General features: G+C 39.7%; 1 protein-coding gene across 3 annotated transcripts in view; it reads left to right on the plus strand.

Annotated features, from left to right (window-relative positions):
• The window catches only part of WDR37 (WD repeat domain 37), a 43974-nt gene extending 27120 nt beyond the window's left edge, over positions 1 to 16854 (plus strand). For all 3 annotated transcript variants that reach the window (XM_064390775.1, XM_064390864.1, XM_064390945.1), the window contains 3 exons: positions 11295 to 11429; positions 12099 to 12213; positions 13699 to 16854. In XM_064390775.1, coding sequence (XP_064246845.1) covers positions 11295 to 11429; positions 12099 to 12213; positions 13699 to 13830 — 382 coding nt within the window. In that variant the 3' untranslated portion in view covers positions 13831 to 16854. The remainder of the gene's footprint in view (positions 1 to 11294; positions 11430 to 12098; positions 12214 to 13698) is intronic.
• The last annotated feature ends 8043 nt before the right edge of the window (positions 16855 to 24897 follow it).

Genomic DNA, 24897 nt, shown 5'->3' on the forward strand with positions numbered 1-24897 from the left:
ACAGCAGTACATAATTTCCAAAACAGCAGCCAAGGCTCTTGGTGTGCTATTGCTCATATGGTAAGTCTTGATAAAAATTGTTACAATTAAAGTGATTTAGGGTATGAGGTTCTTTTTGGCATTGGTTATGCTTGCAGTTTGGGGTTATTGCTGCAATGCAGTGGATCAAGCAGATTGCCTTTGCTTGTCTTGATACTCACTGTGAAGTAAAGGTTAGTCCTTTGAAACCAGTGGATAAAAAAGGATTAATTTTTACTCTCAAAAGCTTCTAATTTTTACACAAAATAAGAAATAAAAGTGCAGGCACTGATTGCCATGTTCTGTCAAAACAGTGATTCTAATGTAACACTTATAGTTACCTATTTAGGCTTAATGTTGTTATACTAGCTACTATTGAACATGGACGAATGTAGTCGTGAGCATCTGTGTTCTGGTGTTTACTTAACTTTTGAGTTTTTGGAGCTCTGATACATGGAAAATGCAGGTGTAACTTGGAAATACTTTACCCAAGGAAGCAAACCTTTTCTTGACTTGTGAATGTGTGACCTTGACTGCTCAGAAAAAAAATTCACCTCCCTTCCTCAGAATAAAAGATGATTGTTAATCCTAGCTCAAAATACAAACCCTAAGTATTTACTCACATTTCTGGTTTTATGTTAATTGTGTAATTTACATTATGACTGAGTTTCAGTGCTCTCTTTTCATTTTCTCTGCTCTTGACTAGCCTATATATAACCAAAAACCTGTTTAACCCCTTCTGCCCTGGACCCCTGAGCTTGATTGGTGCTTCACAATCATCCTGTATACGTGGTCATCTTCTCCTGATAGAGCAGTAAGCTTGATTTTGCAGCCTACATCCTAGAATTGTTTCATCTCATCACTTTTGTATTCTTCTATCACTTTTCCTAGAATGTTGTATAAAGTTGGAATGTTTTGTATCCATTGGTGCTTGCATGTTTCCCCATGCTGATTAACTGCTTTGTCTCAGGATGTTTTTTTCAGAGAAATGACCAAGACTGACATTTGTTTTTTCCCATATATTTGCTGAGACCAAATGATGTTGATCTTGGGTGGTGGTTCATACTGTAAAAACTGTTAGCTGGTGTTTTGGCTTCTATTGCTGAGACCTATAAACTAGCAGAGTTTATCTTTCAGGAATGGAATAGACCTTGTGCAACCTCTTCAGTCACTCTTACTCTGTCTTTTTATCATCCTTATGTTTGTCTGCTGTATCAGCTGTCTTTGTTTTGTACTTTGAATGTGTGAGTTTTTAGTATTGACATAGAATTTTTCACCAAATACACCCTAAATTTGACAGTCTCAAAAGTGATTTTACTTTTCAGTGGCCAGGGCTGCTGGGGCTCTCATCTGTGGGAGGGGAAATTCTGTTACAGAAGGTGTTTCACTGATGAATGCAGACAGAGAGAGGTTGGGGGGGTTGATATTTTTGCCGTTGAGACATACTTGGGGGAATTTTTTTTTTTTTTTTTTTATTGTACTGCCTACTGGCAAAATATTTTTAAATTACCCTCTAATCAACACTGTAACAATCTCTTCACATTAAGCAGCATAGAAGAAACTGTTCTGTGTTTTTTTTTTTTTGGCTTTTCTGAATGTCTGTTTGAATAATTTGCCAAGTATTTAATATTTTGATAGGCCTTTGGCATCAGTTCTGTAAATTGGATGTTACAGTTGTTAACACTGATGATTTAAAGTCCTCAACCATAAGTTTTAACACCCTCTGGCTGAATAGTACCTGATGAGTCTGGCACTCACAGAGCAGCTATTTTTTCACCAGACCAACTCCTAATGCACTATGCCAATATAATTAGATGCCAAACATCTCAATCATGAGGCCAGCATTCCGTGTTTATTGTGTCTCACATCATCTTGGATTAGCATAAAGGTTTTCCTCTGTGGAAGGTCACTCAGAGAAGCCCATAACTTTCTGACCATGGTTTCATAAGAGAGGCAGCTACACATGGAAGTGATACGTTTTCATTTGCTGAAGTTTTGTGACTGCATTTAAATTTCTCTGGCACTGTTACTCCTCAGCTTTCCTGGAAAGTGAGATGGGGGAAAAAGAATTTCACCCTGTAGCACAAGTATGGTTTGGTGAGATGGGTTATGTCTACATCAACTTTCTAGCAAATTAGGAGGGCACTTTTCAATGCAACTCTCCCAACTATCCCCACACACTGTGCTTTGGTTTGTGCTGTAGAGCTGTCTCAGAACATGTGAGGTGCTTTCTTTTAGAATAAAACAAAGTTCTAAGATTTTCTCCAGAGGTGTTCGCAGTATGTTCCAGCTGAAAACAAGTATTCAGCTGGTGCAATCAATCACTCTGAAGTGAAAAGCTGCAAATTGGAAAAATTGCAGATGTGGGATCTCCAGTAACAGGTGTTTTGCTCCAGAGAGCTGCTTTTGCTGGTGTGCATTACAGGTTGAGGTGGGTCAGCCCGTGTGATCTCGGGTGTGCAGGGCAGAGGTTCCCCCAAAACTCATCCCCGCCGTCCCAGCGATCCCCTGCTGGCGGCGCGGGCCGCGCTGCGGGCGCTCAGCAGCAGGGGGCAGCACCGCGCCGCGCCCCGCCGCCGCTAATTGCCTTAATGAGCGGCACTGCGGGCTCGTTATCGGGTGAAAACTGAAACTGGTGTGCTCAGAGACTGAGGAACCCTGTTACTGACAGAGTATATAAAGCTTTTATGGTGTTAATTGGTGTCAAAAAAGGAAGAGTTGCAGTCCTGTGTGTCAAAGTGATGGCATGTCATCATCTGTGAGAGGTGATTTGTATCTTAAGTGGATTAAGAAATCACCTTTCATTTTAGTGTCCTGAACATAGCTTTATTAAAAGCAGAATGTTTCTTATCATCTAGTACTAAGGCAGTTTAAGAAAATAAATTCTCTTCCAGTAAAGCCAGAAGGAGTCACTGTGATCAACCTGTCTTGAGCTGCTTGCATTGATAACTGTTTTGAATTTAGAGATAATTTTAGAATTGCCAGCTGTAGTTAGGTTGTTCCAATGGTAAAGATTTCAACGTATCTCTAGTTGCATGTTTAACTTCCCTGTTAAACTTTTTGTGCCTCCCTAGTCTGCCTAGCTTCAGATTAATCTTTTGGTTTTTTTATCTTCAAGAGTTTTGTTTCCTATGTTAATTATAGAAATTTCCTGTACTTTCTTCTTGTATTTTCTGTTCTTATTTACAAGTTACCTATTTTGCCTCAAAGTGTTTTTCTAAGTATATTTTGATATTCATAGGCTAAGTATATCACCCTGATAGTACTTTTGCCCTTCAAGCCTGCATTCAGCTGGGGTCTTTTTCGAAGTTGTATCTTTCAATGGAAGTTTCCAGTTCTGTAAACATTCTTGTTTACATTTTTCATATATATATATGTGTGTGTATGTATGAATATGACTATTTCAGTTCAATAAATGACTTATTTGCCTGTGTCCTACTCACATAGCAGTAAAAGTGTCTTGTCACTTACTGCTTTAGATCTGCCATGCCCTCAGTTCATCTCATTTACTTATTCTTTACTGATGAAAAAAATGTGAAATGGTGTGGAAATAAGACTGATGTTTGCTTAAATATAAATATTTTTTATTGTCTGGTTCTGTATGTGCACCAATAGGAATTTGTCTTGCTAGTGCTGTGAATTCCCAGTCACACCCCCATATGAAGAGTTTAACAGAGTCCTGGGAAAAGATTACATTTATGTTATAATCCAGGCACTAACTTGTGGCCTTTAACTAAATTGATCTCCTGAGTTAAAGCCTCCAAAAATCATATTGGTGACTCATATTCCAGTATCTTTTTTCTAGCAGATACTGCTTTGAAATACATGATTGATAATAACAACTGTTCTCCTGTTGAGAAATTATTCAATTTAGAGGTTATTGATTAGAGCTCTTCAAACTGAACTGAGGTTTTGTTCTGTGGAGCAAAATGGTTCTGGCATTTACATGGCAGTTTTCCTTCCACTTTGCTGACACCTGCACAGCCCACCTTGTCCCAGTTGTGAAGGCCTTGCTTTCCCAACACAGTGGCCTAGTTGAGTAACTCTGGTGTTGACATGCTCTTGAATATCTGCTTGATGAGTTTTTCTGTCCATTTAAGCACTCTCCATGTGCTGCGGTGTGTCTTGATAAAGTCTTCTAAAATGTTAATGCTGGAAATATTTACTGTTTGTAGCTTAATTTTTTTTTTTAAATTAGCCTATACAGGTCTAGCCAGTACTTTACAGACTTTTGTGCATTTTTTAACACAGGAAATAAATTAATCCCTTATGGGTAACAGAATGTTTATGAGCTAGTGGATTCATATACAGTGTTTAAACTACAGCTTTTACTATACATTTGAAGTATATTGATACATGCAGCTGAAAAATTACTTGGTAAATCATAAAGGGTTTTGTTTTCCTTAGTGACTGCCAGGGGTACACAGTGGTTGGGGACATTGCTTTTGAAATGCTTGAAAAAGAATATGCAGGGCTTCCAAGTGTGTACTTGCAAATACCATCCTTTAAAGAACAAAGTGATATCTTCAGAAGCAGCTTTGGGTTGCTGCCCTTAAGTGAATATCCTTTGTTAATGCTTTTTGTAGCATTAGTAGTATGCAGTAGTTATGCACCACTTTGCCATGGTAATTGAATATATTTTTGGCTTAAAAAAACCCCATAAATTGGAGTGGGTACTTTTGTCCTAGCCCAAAAAAAATAAAAAGTTTGTTTACTGCTTTTCAAACTTACTGATCCTTGTGGCTAAATTGGGCCAGTGCATCAAGCATGGATGTGTGTTAGCTGTGGAATCTGTATGAGTGTTACTTTCTGGGCAAACTCAGGAAAAAAATTGCTGATCATGGATCTTATGACATTTCCTACTAAGAGCTTATAGCTCTTTTGGACTGCAGCATATTCCATCTCCTTTCACTCTGCTTGTGTGGCTCTAAGAGACCAGAAGGGAAAGTTCCTGTTCATTTGCTGCCTGTATGTCTCTGAGTGTGCCAGCTGAATGGTGAGATGTGCTTCATCCTGAGGACTTCGAAATTAGGGAATTACAAATATGTCTTGTTTCAACTTTGTTTTCCAACTCCTGTGCTTGCTGAAGAATCTACATTAAAAAATACAAAAATGACTAAACAGCCGCTGATTAGGATGCTGGGCTGAATTCTGACATTTAGTGAATTGAGAGTTAATGTCAAAATGGCATTCTGTTTCAAGAGACTAGTAATTGCTTTAGTTTTTGTGGGCACTTGGGTTTGCCAAGGTCATCTGGCTTTCTCAGATTCTTGGGACTGCAAGATTTAATTCTTATATCTTATTTGTGTTTGTTTTGAACATACTGTTCTTGAAAGAGCAGGTCATGGCAGGGGGAGAAGTGCTTTTTCTCCAGGATGTCATTAGACATATCTGTTGGAAGCAGTCTTATTCTAGATATGCCCAATATTACAAGGTCACTGCTATGTATTCTTATTCAACCATGCTTTCTTGGTGAAATTAAAGCATATGTAGATGTAGTCCTAAAAATGCAGGCTTTGCACCTTTGACTAAATCTGTGCTTGGGCTTTTAGTTAAAATCTTTTTGTGCCAAACAAAAAGTAACCAGTTGGATGCTATCAGTAATGTTTGATCAGTCTAACACATCTGTTCTTTTCAAGATAGTCCTGTTCTTGCTTCAGTTATTAATGACTTTAGTGATGCTTTGTCTACCATTTTTCTGTTGTTTCTCATCAAAGAATGCCTTAGGCATTCCCCATGTGTGGATATCTCAATCTAGCTTCTGTAAAAAATGCAAAATTTTTATGATGAAACATTAAGTTTTCTTCCCAAGCCTCACCGATTAAGTAGATGGTTCTGATATTGCTATTAATATTCCTACCTTGTTTTGTCTGCTGAGGGACATTTTCCTCTTGCATTTCATTGAAAAAAGGCCCCAAACTTGCATTTCCCACACTGTTCTGATCCTACATTTGCATGTTGAATATTCTTTAAATGAAGATTATGGCCTGGGCTCAAAGCTCTAGGGTTAGCTTTTTTAAAATGCTTCTAGTGCTTCTGGACATTTTTACAAAACATTTTGGTTTACATTTACTACGTAGGTGTAACAGAGCATGATAATAATTCAGTGGTTTTCTTAGACTTGTTAGCAGCCTTAATAACTGATATCTCAGGGATCCAGCTTTGAATGTGCCTCACTTCCCTTGCTGAGTGCTTCTTCATAGATCTGTTTCAGGACAGACCAGGGCCTGCACGTTTTACATGCCTTCAGCCCATCCAAGTTATCACTTCTTGCTCTCTTGCACAGCTTGAATTCCCAGTTTTCTTTTCTAACATTCTGCCAACCTGATACTAGCATAGAGTTATCAAAGTGCCACTCTCTGCAGCTCCCTGAAAGGAGGTTGTAGCCAGGTCAGTCTCTTCTCCCAGGCAGCCAGTGACAGGACAAGAGGAAATGGTCTCAAGCTGCTAGGGGAGGTTTAGGTGGGACATTAGGAGGAATTTCTTCACAGAAAGGGTGATTAGACATTGGAATGGGCTGTCCAGGGAGGTGGTGGAGTCACTGTCCCTGGAGGTGTTTATTGAAAGACTTGATATGGCACTCAATGCCATGGTCTGGTTGACACGTGGTGTTTGATCATAGGGTGGACTCGATGACCTCAGAGGTCTTTTCCAACCTAAATGATTCTGTGCTTCTGTAATTCCTTCATGGTTTGTTCTTACCGTTTCTTAAGTTGCAGAAAAAAGCTCTGCTGATATTTGGAGATCAATCCACAGACAGACTTTGAGAATGATGTGGAACGATGTGTGTGGCTCCTGCTGGAATTGAGTGCTTTTAGCATTTCTGAAACCTGAATGCACTCAGATGTGGAGGTTCTGGTGGGTTCCTTACCTGGACCTCCTGTGGCCAGTGCCATCTACTGTTGAGATGGGCAGTGGGGTTGTCCACATCTGGAAGTTTTAAACACACTTCCTGGCTTCCCATCAGGCTGCAGGGAATATGGGATATGCTTTGTTCCCCTAAAACAAAGGAAACTTGTGCAGAAAATGTGTTACCAAATTGAGCTTCCTTTAGGTTTTGTTTCTCAGTTTTACTACTTAAAATCAGGAGCATATTTGAGGCCTCAGATTTTGCTGCTTGCCTACAGCTGTAGGTAATTGTATGTATTCAAGTTACCTTGAATAAATTCATTTGAAAGCTGTGGTTTAGTCCATTTTCATCCCACACACAGATTTATGCATGTAGGTGCCTGTTCAAGGCCATGAAAATGTGTTGTCTCCCAGTTTGATAGTAAATCCCAATTTAGGTTGCAAATCAAAATGGAAAGAGCAGTGTTAACTTCTTTTTTGGTGGATTGCCAGTGAGAGATCTGCATCAGCATTTCATGGTCCAACATTTTCCACATTTTTTTTCTTTCCCCCCTTCCCCTATGTGTGAAATTTCAGCAGATTGTTATGCAAAGCAGTTTTGTGTCTCAGTGTGACTGGGGAGACAGCTGTTCAGCCTAATGAGGAGTGCGAGCAGCACAGCATTTCTGGTGATTGAGACCCACGGAGGGAGCAGGATGGTGCAGGCCAGGCAGTGGTGTGTGCTGAGGAAGTGCCACGCTGTCAGCTGGAAGTACACGCTCGGCTGCTCCCTATGACAAGATAAATGAGTTTTGCTGGGGTTTGGCGGAGGCTGAAGCTTTTTTGGAGAATAGTTGTAGCACACCAAACTCCCTGTGGGACCCACAGTTTGAAGTGTCATAAGACTGCTTCCTCTTTGCTTGTTTCTTTCTTTTTTTTTCTTTAATGTCCTACAATACCTGTCATCTTTTTGAGTTATTAAAACTCTAATGTCTTGTAGCATTCAATTAACATGGGGGCTGATGATCTTTTGTTGACACTTTTTATTAATTTAGCCAAGGGGATGTTAACCAGAGTTTTATCTGGGTTAGGACAAACTGAAGACTAACACAAACAAAAATTAATTCTAGCCACATGAAAATAGAGGGAAAAGGCTTTTAATTTTTGTGATATGGATGGGGTTATGGAGGTAATACTTTTGAAAGGTTATTTATTTATTGGCTGATTCTGTTAACCTCTTTCTTCCAACAGACTTTGTGTCCCTTTCTTCCTTGTCACCATTCCCTTTTAGTTGGGCTGGTTTAATTTATAAGTAGGAAGTGGTCTTTCTTCTTCTATTTTGTTTTAATTAAAAAACCCAAATAATGACAAAACCAATGAAAAGATTGCTGAGATGCTTCTGTCCTATTATCATATTGAGATGCCCCTGTTGGAGTATCAGAGGAGAAAAAATGTAATTTGTACTGCATGAGATTTATGAGTGCAGCACTTGCTCATGTTTTAGGTCTGTAGTGTTGAGCATGTTTTTGAATTTAGATGCGTGTGATTTTTTAAAATATCAACTCATTAGGTTCCACTTTAAAAAAAACCCAAAAACAAACAACAAACCCAAAAAACCACTTTGTCTTTACTCAGATGAATAAATTGCTGATAACCCTCCCCAGAGTTGTCAGGTTTGTGAGAATGATTCCGGTTTGGCCTTTCTAGATTTGTTAAGTTACTTAAAACTTCAAGCCTTGCAATTCTATTTTGAAAATGAGATGTCTATGAGAACTGAACTGAGTGTTTCCCTTAGAAGAGTCATGCTTCATTTTTGTAAAAGCACAGGGAATGATACTCAGACATCCATATACTATTTGCTCTGGAACTGGGACCAAAATTCTTGGTCATAAACACTGGGTTCAGTAAGAAGTGTTTTTATATTTAGCCACTAAATTCAAAGCTCCTTATGTAAAAGATTGTTTTCATAGTCCCGTGTGCTTGCAGATAGTGCATCCCATCCTGCAGGGCCTTGCAGGGCTGAGCTGAGGGTGAATGGACGGCTAAGACCACTAAGCACCTTTAAAGCTGTCCCTGAAAACACACCAGCAGCTTTCCCTTTGCCTTTCTATCTCTTGCTCTATTTCCAGAGAACTACAGAAGAATTTAAATGCATTTTTATTTTATAAACTTTTGCTTGGTGTACCCAGTAATATCTGAACAGTTAAGCTGAGAGTAAGTTAAGCTGGAAAGGATTTTGTTATCTTTTGAGAGTCTTTGGAGGAGCAGGAGGGATTGAGCTAACCTGGGGTTGGCATTCTGTTTTCCTGGCAATAGTTTTGAATGTTTTAATTTAAAAAATGATAAATCTAAGGATTAGAGAACCTTATGTGGTCAAAGAAACTTAACCATGTTTGAAAGTGATAAATGATAAAGCAAAACCAATATGAGATCAAAGAAGCTGGAAAGCTCTTTAAAGTTTTGGAAAAAAGCACCCAAAAGTGGAGGGTTATTTTAAGACAGTTTCACAATGTATTCCAGCTGTAATTGGAATAAAATGTATGATGGGAAAACAGATCAGATTTGTTTGTTGGCAGCAGAATACTAAAGAACAGTATATTCATTCACCTGGAGATTTTCTGTGACTTGAATTCTTTATGTTGTTGACTAGGAAGTCTTCCAATGTGTGTGTAAATTATGGAGATTGAATACAGAATTTTAAACTTGTAAACTTTGCTTCAAATATATTGCAGCAGTATAGAGATTAGTAAAAGCCTGAATTTTTTTTCTGATCTTCTTTGTGTGGAGAGCTAGTGAGAAGTGCAGATGTTGGTAAATTCAAAGGAGTTTGGGCTGGTAGGAGACAAGTTTGGTGTAAGAACATGGCAGCTGTACTGTGCAGCAGCTTGACTGCATGGGTGAGCTTTCTTCCCAAATAAGAAGGTGCCTGATGAAAGAGGCTCAGCACTTGTGGCCTTCATGTATGTTTTAACTTTTTGGCTTTTTGTTCATAAAGTCCAGAAGATTATTCGAAGACCTCTTGGTTCTTTCTGTAATCATCTCCCTGGTGACTTAGCTGCACTCTAATAATGTGTTAGGAAACTTGGTATCATGAAAAAAGTGGGCCTTCATCCTAATTAAAACTTAATTTGGTGTCAATTTAAATTAAGATGCTTGCATAAACTGGTCCATTGTGACCTGGCTTGTGCTAATCTTAATCAGCAGCTTGGATAGGACATGAATTCAAATTTCTGCAGAACAACTAAAGTGACAGTAACAACTGACAACTTAAATTAAAATTACTAAGTTCTAAGAAATTGATGTGCATGACCCAAGTTACAAGATAGGTCGTTAAATCAAATCTGTAGAAACAGAATTGAGAAGTCTTCCCTAAAAATGCTTTGTTAGTACATTATGTGGGCAGAAAATAACTGGCTTTGAGTTGGGAATTGACCCAATTACAATGAGAATTGTAGTACAAAACCTTTTAATTGGTTAATATGAAATAAAGGTAAAGTATTTAAAAATAATTGTAGAATCATCATGAAAATTGTTTCTTTGAGCCCAATATATTGATGACATATTGTTATCTGAAGTTGTAAAATACAAAGATAATAACATTCGAAAATAAAATTCTTTATAAAATAGCTTCTGGAAGTAATATTTTGGACTTTCAATTGCTAGAAATATTCCCATGAGTCTTTCTCTGACTGCCCTTGTGCATTTCTAGGCATGCTAGGTAAAATTTGAAGAACTGTATATGCCTGTGCTTCTTACTGCCTCTTGCCATTTTTTTATCTGACTCTCAGACTTTAGCTGCTTGTAAAACAGGACTAGAAATCACAATTAGAGATTGTTAATTGCTGTAGTTATTGGTAGTGGAGCTACAGTGGAGACTCTTATGTGTGGATTACAGCATGTAACAGCTTTAGCTACATCTCAGGTGTTTGGGACCTCCTCAGTATCTGTGCAGTGAATGAAAATGTCTGGGATAGCTCTACAGAAATCTTTGGATGGAAAGAAAAGCTTGGTTACTGATCTCAAATCACTTAAGATTTGTACTCTGTGCTACTAATTCAGTTGGGGTTGTGGGATAAACCTGGTGGACATTAGTGTAGAACTTCAAAAGTGAATTCAGGTTTCAAGGCTGGGCTGTTTAGCTCCTGTCAGAATCAGTGGCCTATGAAAGATGCCTCCAGAGAGTCTCTACTGTTGGACTGCTTCTCTTAGCACTTGGGCCACTCAAGCCCTGTTCACCTTAAGTGTCATAGCTTCTTGTAAGAATATTTTTAAATTCAAAAATAACTGCTTGGAATTTAAAAATTACAGATTACTCTGCTTAAAAAAAAAAAGGCAAGCTACATGTGCTAAAGGAAGCACAGGAGCAGGAAATAAAACTTTAAATCAGATGCTAGTTTAATAAAGAAGTTTAGAGTTTGACGTCTTTGTCTTTACTCCTGGTTGTTTAGCACTGTGACATCTGCAGTTTTCACTGTGGGAGACAACGTTGTTTCTGGTAGTGATGACCGTACAGTAAAAGTCTGGGATTTGAAAAACATGAGGAGTCCTATTGCAACGATCCGCACAGATTCTGCAGTCAACAGGTGAGCAGATCTCTGAGTTACTGCTTTGCTTAATTCATGCTTTCTTAATTAATTCTTAATTTCTTTCATATGTGGGAATGGCTTAAAACTGTGCCACAGAAGTTTAGACTGGACATTTCTTTCCTGAAAGGGTGGTCAAATCCTGGAACAGGTTTCCGAGAGAGGTGGTTGATGCACCAAGCCTTCCAGAGTTTAAGTATTAGGACAAGACCCTTAATAACATGCTTTAAGCTTTGGTCAGGCCTGCATTGGTCAGGTTGTTGGAGTGGATGGTTGTTGCAGGTACCTTTCAACTGAAATAGTCTGTTCTATTAAGTCACTGAATACACATTTATTTTTTGTCCCTGAAATGAAACCTGAGATTTATAAGAATTTGAAAAAGGTCTGAAATGGTTTTATAAAGTGCAGGTATGATCAACATTAATTTTTAGTAAGTACATTGCTTTAAAGAAATTTTCTATAAGAAAATGCAGATGTTAAGGCTATTTGAGGATCTAGTACAATAGAAAATACCTTAATGGTTCAATATTTTTTTCCTCTTTCCATTTGTGAATTCTAACCAGGAAAAATTCCGCTGCATCCCTTCCCGTGAGCTTAAATTTGTGCTGTCAGTTTCTATTTGCCAGGCTCGTTGTTTGCTCCCCACCTCCTTTTGTCCCTTCCCTGCAGGATTAACGTGTGCATTGGCCAGAGGATCATCGCCCTTCCCCACGACAACCGGCAGGTTCGGCTCTTCGACATGTCAGGGGTGCGGCTGGCGCGGCTCCCTCGCAGCAACAGACAGGTACCTGCACCCTCAGAGTGTCTGTCCTTCCTCAGGCAAGGTTAAATGGCATTTGGTCTGCCTGGCTTAGAGCTGAGCAAATGCTGAACGGCGCTGGTCTGAATAAATGCGCCGTTAGTTATTAAAAATAACCGACGCGCCAATGGTTTCACACATTTTAAAATGTTGTAAACGTTTGTGTTGGAGCTGGAAATGGTGTTTCAAGTGAATTTCATCATGATATTTCCCCTTACTAAAGTGAAACACATCTGCCTTCTCTATGAAATGGAAAAAGTGTGTAAGAGCAGTTCTGATGTGTTTTAATGTCTCCATGTGAATTGTGTCAGAAAAATGGCTCACTGTGAGGTTTATGTCTTGCTGGTTTATATGTTCCAAGCTGGATGGGGCTCTGAGTGACCAGGTGTACTGGAAAGTGTCACTGCCCGTGGCAGGAAGGTTGGAATCAGATGATCTTCAAGGTCCCTTCCAACCCAAACCATTCTGTGATTCTATGACATAGAAACATAGAGGGAAAAAGTGAGGGTCAGTTTTTGAGTTCGCCTTGTATGACTTGGTGATAAACTTAATTTTTTTTCTTCTATGCTTATTCACATATATTCTAGATACATCCTAGCATGTAATAAACCATCCTTGCTGCAGCAATCAGGTTTTGTGCATTTATGGCACTATTTGGCATGGCAAGCATCACTAATGGAGCAAATCAGACTAAGTGAAATTAATTGGATTATGTCACATAAATAGGCCTTTTTAGGGGTTGATTCAGCAGTTCCTGACAGAATTTAGGAAGGAGTTCTAAGAACTAACTTAATCTCTTTTAAATTTTTTTTCTAATTTAGGTGAGTTTTTAAATTTATTTTAGTCTTGAGGGGGTTCTTTAGGTACATGTGCATGTCTTCCTTTTTTCCTTCGTAGTTCCATTCAAGTTGACACTACTGAAATCATGACTTTATTTATTTCTTTTTTAACCTGAATGTTGGTCAGAACCTTATTTTGGACATTTTTGTTGCTATTGAATTATTTTCATCAGTATGACATTCTTCCTGCTGCAGTATTATCACTCCTGAATTATGGACTATATGGACACTTAGTTTTGCAGGCTTGTTACAAAGTAGTACAAAGTAGTCGCCAGCAAGTAGTTCCTTATTTTAAGACCACTTTTATAAATAAAAATGCTAAAATCAAAGTTTGATTTGCTTTTATAAAGAAAATGTAACTAGATAGCAAACAGACCTTGGAAAACTCAAAAAATTTTGATGCATCTTTTTCTATGCATCTGACTTATGGATGCAGTGCTGGTGCTGAGCAGTCACATCATTATGAAGATTTAGCTGGCAGATGCAGGTAACAATGACCTTTAGGATTCCCAAGGGCTGTTTGCAAGGAGCAGGCTGAGGATTGGCAGGGTTGCAGTGTGAGTTGCAGTGAGCTGTTGCCCAGCAGTTCCAGTCCGTGTCAGTAACATTGCTGTCTCCCGCGCGGCGGCAGGGGCACAGGAGGATGGTTTGCTGCTGTGCCTGGTGTGAGGACCATGCCATCTGCAACCTCTTCACGTGTGGGTTTGACCGTCAGGCCATCGGCTGGAACATCAACATCCCTGCTTTGCTACAGGAGAAGTGAAGTGTTGCTGAGAGTTTCTGCAGAGTTTGTGTCGCCGTGGACTTCTACACCTGGGCAGACTTTTCTGAGCACTGGTCTGCTGTCGCTGTAAAAGCTCTTCCGTGAGGGGAGACTTGAGCAAGTGTTGTTCTTGTTACCACGTTGTGCACAGTTTGCATGGGTTGTACAGAAAAATGTGATTTTTTAAAAATTAGTTTGTCTTGTGTATGAAATTTTATATTTTGGCATCCACTGGTCAATATGTTCACTGTTGCGTAGAGCACATAAATGTTCATAAGTTATTTAGCATTTAATAGTTACACAGTAGGGCATTACATCTGTGACATAAATGTGAAACTTATGTAATTACTGTAGAGTGTGTATACAGTCTGTTATGTTTTTCCATGACTCTACATATCTGCCTTGTGTTAAAAGGAATCTGCAGGGCTAAAACTTTGAAATGAAGTGTGAATTTCACTAGTTGTATGATTGTAAACATTTTCCTGTTTGCATCTGATTTGAATACTTTTTTTAGTGCTGCCATATAGTGCAACTTCAACTCCATTTTTACTCTGGTTACTAGAGAAATAGTAGATTTGAGAAGGAAAATGCAAGCAACTTGTAGTGAGTATAGACTGCCAGGTTTATTTGTAATCTTTTTTGTACTTTTTATTTTGAAAAAAGAGAAAGATTCATTCTGCCCTTCTTATATAAAGTGATTCTGAAACCTTATCACATTTCATATTAGCAAAAATCCAGACTATTATAATTCTAATCACTGAAATCTAGTCAAGCAAATTCTGAAGCACTTTAGTTTATAGCTATTGTTATAAACCATTTATGAAAGTTTGACTTTACCAGTGAATGTGAGCTAACCTTTGTAAGAAGGATTAATTCCTTTTGGTGATCTGCCCAGAAAGGAAATAGTTTATTTGGGGGTTGATGATTTTGTTTATGTACCTACAGTGAGCATACTTTTAATTGTGTTCACTTCCCATATTTTTATTTTGAGCCAGCAATACAAAGTAAATGAGTTCTACCTCAAAAATGAATGTTGGTCAAGATGCATGGAATCTCTCTGTAGCCTAGAAAAAAGCACCTTTGGTCTCTGGCTGAAGTACTATCTCTGACAGGAGAAGAAAGACAATCATACTACATGTGATCCTTAAGGTAGTTAACACATGAAGCTCGTGGTGCAATACACTAAGTCAGCATCATATGTCACCCAGCCATGGCAGGGGCACTGCAGCCTCTGGCTTGTTCCAGAAGGGAGCAATTAGCATAGCTCGCCCTTCTTTCTCCCAGATGATCTTACTCTGGGTTTGCTCCTCACTGTGTTTAGCTGTTTTTGCACTGGCAGTGGGGTGCTACTCTGCAGCTGCTGCTGTCAGTAGATGCAGGTGGCAGCTGGTGTCTTGGAAAGAATGGAAGGGCTGCTTCAGACAGACTCTTGGTTTTTGGCTGAAGGGAGGTGCTGCTGCCCCTGACTGTCTGACATATCACAGTATGAGATGAAGGGTGGGGGTAAGGAAAGGTGCACTCTGACAGTGGAATCTTGGGGTTCATGGTGGGTTGGCAGATGTATTAGGAGCTTTTTATCTCATCATCATGATTCTGTGCAACTACGTCTGTGCTCATGTCCTCTGCATCACTGTTTGTAATGACATTAAGATGTGTGTTAGCTGGTTCTCCTGTTAACTAACATTTGTGTGGCATGGGAGTACAGTGGGATGGCATGGGATAATGAGTGCATCAGTGAGGAATGGAAGGAAAATGGGGGTCCTAAACATTGTTTTGGACTGTAACATTGAGGAAATGCAAAATATTTAATGGAGAATATATGTAGTGTCTTTGTAGTACATGTCATCAGAATGGTTTGATCCCTTGTTTTTTTTCTGTTGTGGGGTTTGGGATTTTTTCTTGAGATACAAGATGGACAACTGTGCTGAAGTATTCTTAAATACTATAACTAGTGAGGTTGCAGAAAGCAGCTGCAGAGTTTTAAGTCTTCTGGTGGTAAGAGTTAAATGATGGTGACAATGTTTATTTTCACTTTTTTTTTTCTCCTGGGTTTTTTGCTCTGGGTTAAAGCCATTTGATGTTGGGTTACAGGTTTTATTCCTTAAGAAAACAAGACTCTCTTTCTTTTAGTTGGTAACAGAGAGAACTTTACAAAGGTTTATGCTGTCTTTAAAAAAAAAGAGAAAAGTGTCTGGCCAGTACAAGCAGTTTATCCAGCATGGCCTGCATGTAGGATCTGGACAATGGCTCTCCTTTATTACCTGAGGCAGAGGAGAGGGTCACTGGTTTTGGTCCTGCTAAACTAAAGTGTCTAAGCTTCTCTCATACATATGTAGTACAGAACCACTGGACTCTATGCAGTTTAATCATCATTGCTGCAAACTTTTTATATCACCAGAGGGACCATCCTCTGGCACCAGAATGGGTGATTACGTGGTTTCATTTTGAAAAGAATCAACCAAACAAGGTGCTAGAGCCACGTTCTTATGAGCAGGCTAATACTTAAATCAGCTGAACACTGAACTATCACTTAGTTTAGTTTTCTGTACTGTAGTGAAGGGTAAGCCAAACTGCCATTCCCCTTGAAGCTAAACATATGAGCAGGGGTAGTGAATATACTACATTGACTAAATATGTGGAAAACATTTCATAGCTCTAAATGTTCTAAAGAGTGTTTTTCCAGCACTGAACAATGTCCAGCATTTCATTAAATGGAGCAGAGTTGCAGTTACAGTTTCAGTATTGTGCAGAATTTCACAGAAAACTCATCACTGGGCAAAACCAAGCTTCTGTGTCTTTCAAGCAATGCACATCAATTTTCACGAAGTTTGTGTATACTTTACAATCAGAAAGATCTGGAATGAAACATCTTATTTGTTGCCTAAATCTGTGAAAACTACCTTTTGGGGAAAAGAATTTATAAGTTATGTGGAACCACTTTTTATTATTCTGCTAATTTGTTTTTAGATGTAAAATGTTTTTCTTCATTACAATTCAAAATGCATTAAAACATTCAACAATTTTTTTTTGCAATTTGCTGGTTTTCTGTGTTGCATTAAGGTTACTGTTGTCAATATTTCAATGTTTTGTAGTCAAAGGATCTACCTATTCACTTTCTACTCTTTTCTACTAAAAAAGTTTGTTTCTGAGGCGTTCATAAGTACAGTTTGGAAGAGAAGGCCAAGTCTGTTTATTACAGTAGTTTTCTGTAGCACTAATGATCACACTGCCAGTAAAGTATCTAGACGGAAAGGGTGTTCAGGACTGCATTTGTATTGTCTTCCCCCATTCTGTATGGAAAAAAACCCTGTAATTGCATCTTGTTATGCAGATTATGCAGAAGTTTCCATGACTTTTCACCCCACTTTACAAACTGATATTTTAAAATGAAATCTAAACTTTTTTTTTTATATGTAGAATACAGTGAAAGTATTGCAAGACTACTCTGATGAGGAGAACCCACCCTCAGTTTTTCTGTAGGTTAAAGGTTGGTTGCTTGTTGCACCCATGTTCAAATGAAAGCTGTGTAGTGTTGGAGTAAAACCCAAAGCACTTGGTGTTGTAGAAAGTGTTGGGTTTGAGAAGCCAAGGCAGAGTCTTGGCTGGTACCTGAGTGCACCTTATTCTCCTTCAATGTGCTCTAGGATCCCCCATTGCCACATTTGGGATTAATCAGAGTTGCTGGTGATATGGACCAAAAATAAGAGAATGGAGTTCCAAGGAAGCACAACTGATATAAGGGCTGGGTTGAGAGTGAATGCCAAACCTTGGACTTTAGTTGATTTTAGCTGAGGGCTTCCAAAACTGACTTATACTTAGTATTTCTAAGCTGAGGGCTTGCCAACTGGCTTAAACTTAGTATTTCTAGTATTATTTTAAACCCCTTATTAAATATCATGTACAACTAGTGGTTTCAGGAGTCTGTCTGTGTTTAAAGCTGAAGATGAGCTGCAGGAGAACCACTCTGTCATGCACCATAGTTTGCTCTTTAGACCGGCATAGAAATTTTATTTAATGCTCTGTTGAGACCTGAGTATGTCACTGAAAAATTACTCAGCCTTGTGATATTTTATTTTTAAGGAGTGTTGTTACCTTTTCTAATTCCCACAGGTCAGAGTTTTCTGAACATAAGTAATTTGCAGGAGCTTACGGAGGAAATCCTGTTTAATTCAGACTGTAAATCCTGGTCAAAACATACCATTAACTGGGAGAGGTGTTATACTGGAGCAGTGTGGGATTTTGTAGATGTGCTGCTTGTCAGTGTCCTCCAAGTGAGAATATTCAGTACAGCCACAAGGGGCTGTTTCTCAGAGGTGTAGGGCTGAGGTTGGTGAGTGTTTGCAGCTTTGAACCCAAGTTCCTGAATTAGCAGCTTGGATGTCTGGTACAGGTTTGGGGAGTTTCTGGCATGGTTCAGCATGCCATGTAGAAGTTGGAATTCAAGCATTCAGACTTACTGTTGGAAAATGGAAATGGTGCAAAGTGTCAGTGGTGGCGTGTACAATAGAAGAGTGTTAATGTAGCAAAAATCCCAAAGTTTTGCCTCTGCCTTGAATTGTTTTGAAAATGGAACCTTCAGCCTGGCTGGTGACTGCTGTGCAGTGGAGTGACACCACACCACTGTATGTTAATTGTGTTGCTTGACTCTGCTTGAAGCTTCATTTTCATTTGTTAGAAACTGTTACAGTTCTGCCTCCTTCCACTGAAACTTGTCATACTTGGCATTTTTTAACATTAATTTTGTGTCGTTCCTCTCCTACTTGTATTTGTGGCATTTCTCTTCTTCCTAGGGCAGAACAAATTTAGTTACATCTTTATTTCAAAGCCCTGTACCAATGAAACAAGACCATCCAGCAGTCCTGTGCTGGGAGGAGAGAACTGACTGATCTCAATGTGCACTTTTTCATCTTCATGATTTTTTTTAATTGTTCAGGTGAAAATTTTTAGTAATGGAAGTTGCCTGAAGGTTGTATGCATTAATGGGGTTAGTGAAGGCTGAATCAAGTCTGTGCACCTTAACTGATGAGAGAAAATAAACTTGCAGTGAAGTTGTAGGTTACTTAAGGCTTTGGGAAGGAGCATCCAGTGATTTCAAGTGCTGCAGAAGAGTTATGGAGAAAGACTTTTCCCTTAGTTTGGAACTTCTCTGCTGTATGCCAGAGTGGTGACCCAGCATCTGAGAAGGAATTAAGATGATTTGAGAAACATAGGGGCACATTTGTGGTGAAAGCATTTGAACTGCAGATGAGAACACAGAGGAAGAATAATGAAGGGGGATGAGAAACTGGAATAAAATTGGGACAGCTGTGGGAGGTAGGCAGAAAGAAATGCAAAGTGGTCCATAGGAGTGCATGTCTAAAAGGTGGAATTTATTGGTCAGTTGGGGATAAACTGCTGGTAAGTCAGTGTCTGGTGAATGCCCCTGACTTAGTGAGGAGCAGGGAAAGCAGAGAAGGGACCAGGGAGCAGAGCAAGGCCAGCCTGCAAGGGGGAAAACAGCAGGACTGAGCTCAGGGGAAGCATGGATATGGGGATGTGCTTATGGCTAGAGCCTAGAATGGGAACAGCTGGAAATTAAGGTTCCTTTGCATTTTTAAAATCAGTCTTCTTGGTCTCCTTGATTTTGGGGGAAAAGCTTATTGCATATATAGAGCCAAATTCATTTGTATATATTGAATTTTCCATTTCAAGTGTTGCAATGGTGCAGAGATCACTCAACAGCTGATGCATTGCTAGGATTACAAATTACAAGGATTTGTAATCTTAGCAGAGAAGTACAGATGTTACATACAAACTCCAGGTATGGCAGCAGGGCATGTGGTTAATTAGGAATCACTCCCAGACTGGAAATTTCTTGAGGGAATAGTTGATTTGGAAGAAGGAGATGATATTTTGCACAATCCCTTTGAGATTACTTGGCCAGTCCAGAAAGATTCAGAGTGGTTTTGGTTGGAAAGGACCTTTAAAGGCCACCTAGTCCAACCATCCTGCAATGAACAGGGACATCTCCAGCTAGACCAGGTTACTCAGAGCCCTGACCTTGAATGTTTCCAGAGATGGGACATCCAACACCTCCTTGGGCATCCTGTGAAACATTGGCACAAGTGAAGTTTTATAAAAAGCTTCTTCCTTATAGCTAGTCTAAGTTGACCCTCTTTGAATTAAGTTGACCCCTTGCCCTATTAAAACAGGCTTCTAAAAATTTTGTTTCCAGCTTTCTTAGAGGCCTCATTCAAGCACTGGAAGGTTCAGTATTTCAGGCCTGAACAGCCTGAATTGACTGGGGAATCTCTCTAACTAAACCAAAATAGAGGCATCCAAACATACAGATTGCATCAGGGAGATACTGCTGTGTTTTTAGTAGTGCCTGAGTTCTGGGAAAGGCAGAACTGGCCTTTCCTTCAAATTTTCACTATGTTGATCTGTCAAAATTTGACAATCTCATTCACAAATCCAAGTGAAAATATGTACAGATTTTGACTTCAGTGATCAAAAGTCTGACTCCAGTTGCTGCCGCAATGATTTTTGTCAAAGTATAAATCTTAAATACAGACATGATCAGTCTTACACTGAGGTGGCATTTTGACAGCAAGGAAAAAAAATAGCTGACTTAATCAAATAATGTCATACACTTATGTGGGTTTAGCATTTAATACTTTTAATGATTTTTTAATACTTTTAATGATTTTTTTTAAAGCATGTTACCCCTTAACGTGCTTAATTTGGATAAAGGCAGAAATCTCAATTTTTTTTAGGTTTTTTTTAGACCTTATTTAAATCTTTGCTATGTCACTGAGATCAGCCTTGTGCAGACATGAAACTGAACCTGAGTATTTTGTGGAGCAGTGTATGTCCTCTGTGATGTCTGAGCATATAGAAAGGTGAGTAATCCTAATGCTAAAAAAGAGTAAAATCTCCACACCACACAACAAACACCACTGAAATCAGGTTGATGGTGTAATAAAAACTTAAAGTACAGTATTAAACATTAGAAGGGAGAGACATGAAGGAAAGGCAAAACTTTTCAGTGGCACTTTAAAGGGTAGATGTGATGACATCATTATTAATGAAGGTTGTTTTTCAGTGTGGATAATTGCAGGACATGTTTTGGCCTCTCGTGTTTTATGAAGCTTGTGAAAGCTGTCTCTGCCAGAAGGCTGTTAGAATGTTGGATGCTGTCATTGAGTGGTGCCATCTTCAAAGGTGCTGAGCTCCCATCAGCGTTCTGCGCAGTCTGGCGGGTGGTTGCTAGCTCGGAAAATCAGATTCATGAGCCTAAAGATGGATCTAGAAACTTCATTTCAGGAGCCTGTTTTTGAAAATGATACCCTAATTTTGTATATATTTTATATTGCCGCTGAATTAATGAGCTGAAAAGTTCTTGGCCACAGATGCATGGTTTACTGAAATATAAGAAAAGCAGAGAAATTATTTTCCCTCCCAAATTATATAATGCTACTTAGAGTTTACTGTTGGGAAACTGAAGCTACATTGCGTCAGTTCCAGATATAACTACTTACTGCTCAGTGAACAAACACTTCATTTCAGATGCTTATTTTTCACCTTGCAAAAATCTCACCAATGCAGACATCATAGCATAAGCTTTCCATAGCAAAGGAAACAGAAGGATTAGCTGATTATAAATGTGTAGATAGATAGATAGATAAAAATCCCAGACATTTCTGCCATTACCAGCAAAACTGAGGAAATCAAACCTGGCTATTTGTGTATGGCTCTGACCATCCAAATTGATGCTGTGTTTCTGTGAAAACATGATGTTTTGGTAGATCTCTCCTGTGCTTACTTGAGGACACTACTGGATGCCCATCTGCAGATGAGCTACCAAGGGGGATCTTTGATGTCCAGAAACAAGTGTAAAAACAGGAGGTAAGAGAGGAGGTACATACTTCTGTTTCCAAATGGTTTTTGACCAGAAAATACAATTTCCTTGAATTAACCAAGTGCTCAGCACTTGGTGAAGGCACAGGAAGCTGACCTTGACCTTGCACCTGAAATGGCATCAAATGAAACTTGCTTGTAACTTTTTTGTGCCAGCAAGAGATGGAGCCACCTTTTAAACCCTGAATTTTTTTTCTTTTTTTTTCTTGCTCAACTGCAGCATCTTCCTTATGTCCATGCAGGTGTATGTTTGCAGTAGTATTTTTAATGATATGATTTATTTTGTCAAACTTGTGTTTTGCTTTAAGGTTTAAGATCTGGGAAGGTCTTAAAAAAAGCAGGTGTAAACAAATCAGCTGTGAACAGTGAATTAAAGGAAAGTTTAAGAACAGAAGCCCATTAGAGCCATATCCCTATGGAGATTAGCTGTGGTCCACATAAAGCCAGCAGTCACAAGAAAAATACAAGTACAGCAGGCAAGACCATCCGAAATCCTGAAGTTTTGCTTTGCTGGAAGGAGAGACCAGCAGGCAGAGCTGCTTCCTGAGAATAAAGCAGTGGGGGAGGACTGGGCAAAACCCTGCCAGCACAGCATGCCAAGGGCTGCTCCTGCTCCACAGATGAAGCTGTTAGACAGCAAGTGGGTGCTCACAGACACCCACAGATACTGGAGGCTTCACCTTTACATTTTTCAGGCTTCTCAGAACTTTGCAAGTTCCCTCTTTCCCCTTCCACCTCCTCACACCAGCTCTTCACTGTGCCAGGCTGTGTGGGAAGCATGGGGACAGAAGAAGGTGGAGATGAATAACAAAGGATTTGTGAAGAGAATTGCCAGGACGAGGCACTGGACAGAGATGTCTGCTTGGAAAGATATTGAGTGTCTGGTCAGGGTGGGCCTCCAAAAACAGAGAGGTGGGAGGAGGGAGCTGCGAAGGGCCTTTGCAATGAAAACAAGAATCTTGTGAGGTTGTGTAGCCTTAACAAAAAAAAAAAAAAAAAAAAAGGAAACAACACTTGATGTTGTGCAGAGATTTTAAAGAGATGTTTGATATGGTCAGAGGAGAATGTAATTTTAGCTGTATCAACTGTGAGACTAAAGGAAAGGAATTTGCAGGAAATTGGGGTGTGACCAGAACCATCATTTTAGTTTGGCTGAAGAAGGAAAGGTGATTCACTGATAGTGTAAAATAACATAAATAAAAAATGTGCAGAACTGAACCCTGAAATAAAGGCAACATCCAAGAGCAAGGCAGAACTTGGAGAGAAGCAGCTCTGCCCTAATTCAGCATCAGGTGAGTGTCGGGGGAGATTGGAAAAGAGGAATTTGCGTAGGGAGGCAGCTCTGTACCAGAGCTCAGCTGGAATTTGCAATGCCAGGGCCCTGTGGTGCTGCAGGGGTGCAGTGCCAGCGTTCCCCAGGAGCTCTGTGGCAGTGTCAGGGCTGGCACTGGGTGGCTGTGCAGGGGGCTGGGACAAGGACCCCGAGGAAGGGAACATCAGCTCGACCATGAAATCACAGGAGAGGGTGAGAGGGTGTGACGGTGATGGACTTTAGTCACCAAAATGAGAGAAGGAGTCGAGAAGATGAAAAAACTGACACAAGTCAGTGTCCGTGAGAGTAAAAGAGGAGCAGGTAAGGTGACATCATGGTTTTGCCACTTTTCTTTTGGAGGAGCTAATGAGATCCAGGGCAGTGAGCAGGAACACTGAGTATCTGAGGACTTGGCTGAGGCTCTGGGAGTGAGTTCAGCTGGATCCTGACTGGCCACAGGCTGAGAAATCAAGTTCATCTGAGTTTTAAAAAAGACCTATTTCCTCGAACCCCTAAAAGGTTAGCCTTGTAGCTGAAATTTAAGAAAGATTGGCGTAATATCCTCCTTACCAGAGGGGCCTCAGTTTGTATTACTGAGTGCAAGAGGCTTTGCCACAAGGTCAGGCATTCCTTGCAATCACCTCTCTGTGCATGAGGCCTCCCCAGAAAGATTCTATGTTTGCAGCAGTGCTGTGCACTGCCCTGGGTGCTCCAGGAACACAGTGTTTAGTATCACAGATATATAAGCTTCCTGTTTTGGGGTCTTAAGTGTCCAAATGCACTCTGGTTTTTCCACACCCCATCCCTCCATGCCGTGCTGTTGGCTTCAACAAGCCTTCAGGAGTCAAGTGTTTGTGAGCCTCATCTGCTTGTTTGGCATTTTACCTTGAGCCACCTGCCACTGAAACATCACTAATTTCTGCTCTCCCACTAGAGAGCCACAGCCACTGGGATGTTCCCTTACACTGTTCTCTCTGCCTCCTGAAAAATGGCTTTTCCTCGCCGTGTTCAGCATCTTCCTGTCTCAAAGTGACTTGAAGGGGCACAGAAAGGTAAATCCAAATGCACAAACAAAGATTTTTCCTCATCAGGCTTTTTCCTAAGCAGCTTCTGTGATGCTACAACCAAGCTGCTCAGTCAATAGCCTTTATATTTGTTTTCCCATAATGAAGGCCAAAGATTAATTTATCTGGACGTCCATTCCACCTTGCAACACAGCCTTGTGTTACACTTGATAACATGTAGAGCTATTTTAATACAGCTTAATTTGATTGTGATCTTTAGTTAATATCCTTTTGATTTTTTCCTCTAACCTGTGTTCCTGAAATTTACGAGTATAAAATCGTAGGAGAAATTGTATCTGACTTCTGATCCACTTTGTTAATAAGCTGATTACAAGTATTTAAAGTTATCTCCTCTTCTCCAGATGCAACAGAACAAATGACCTCTAAACACCATTAGTCTTGCCAACAAGTTTCAGAGCTCTTGCTGGAAATAAACAATGTCAAAATGCAGATGGAGACCTTGATCCTGCAAGTTGAATGATTGTACAATTCCAGCTGAGCTCAGTGGAGCCCTATCAAGGCACAGATTTTCAGTCCTGTAGTTCCATCAAATGTGCAAGCTTTGACTTGGAGAAACTGCCAATAATGTGGTAATTTTCAGGAAATATTTGGTTTATGATTTTTCTGAGTACCCTGGGTAGGTTGTTCCCTCTGCTTGGATTAGAGACAGCACAGCCCAGTGCTCAGCCCAGGGAAAACAAAGGTGCTGCTGCTGCCCATCCTTGCCTCTTCCCTCTGTTCTCTCATACCTTTATCCTTATCCTTTATCTCCTGAGTTTTTGCACAGGATCA

Source organism: Passer domesticus, chromosome 1 (genome assembly GCF_036417665.1).
Source record: "Passer domesticus isolate bPasDom1 chromosome 1, bPasDom1.hap1, whole genome shotgun sequence".
Classification (NCBI taxonomy): domain Eukaryota; kingdom Metazoa; phylum Chordata; class Aves; order Passeriformes; family Passeridae; genus Passer; species Passer domesticus.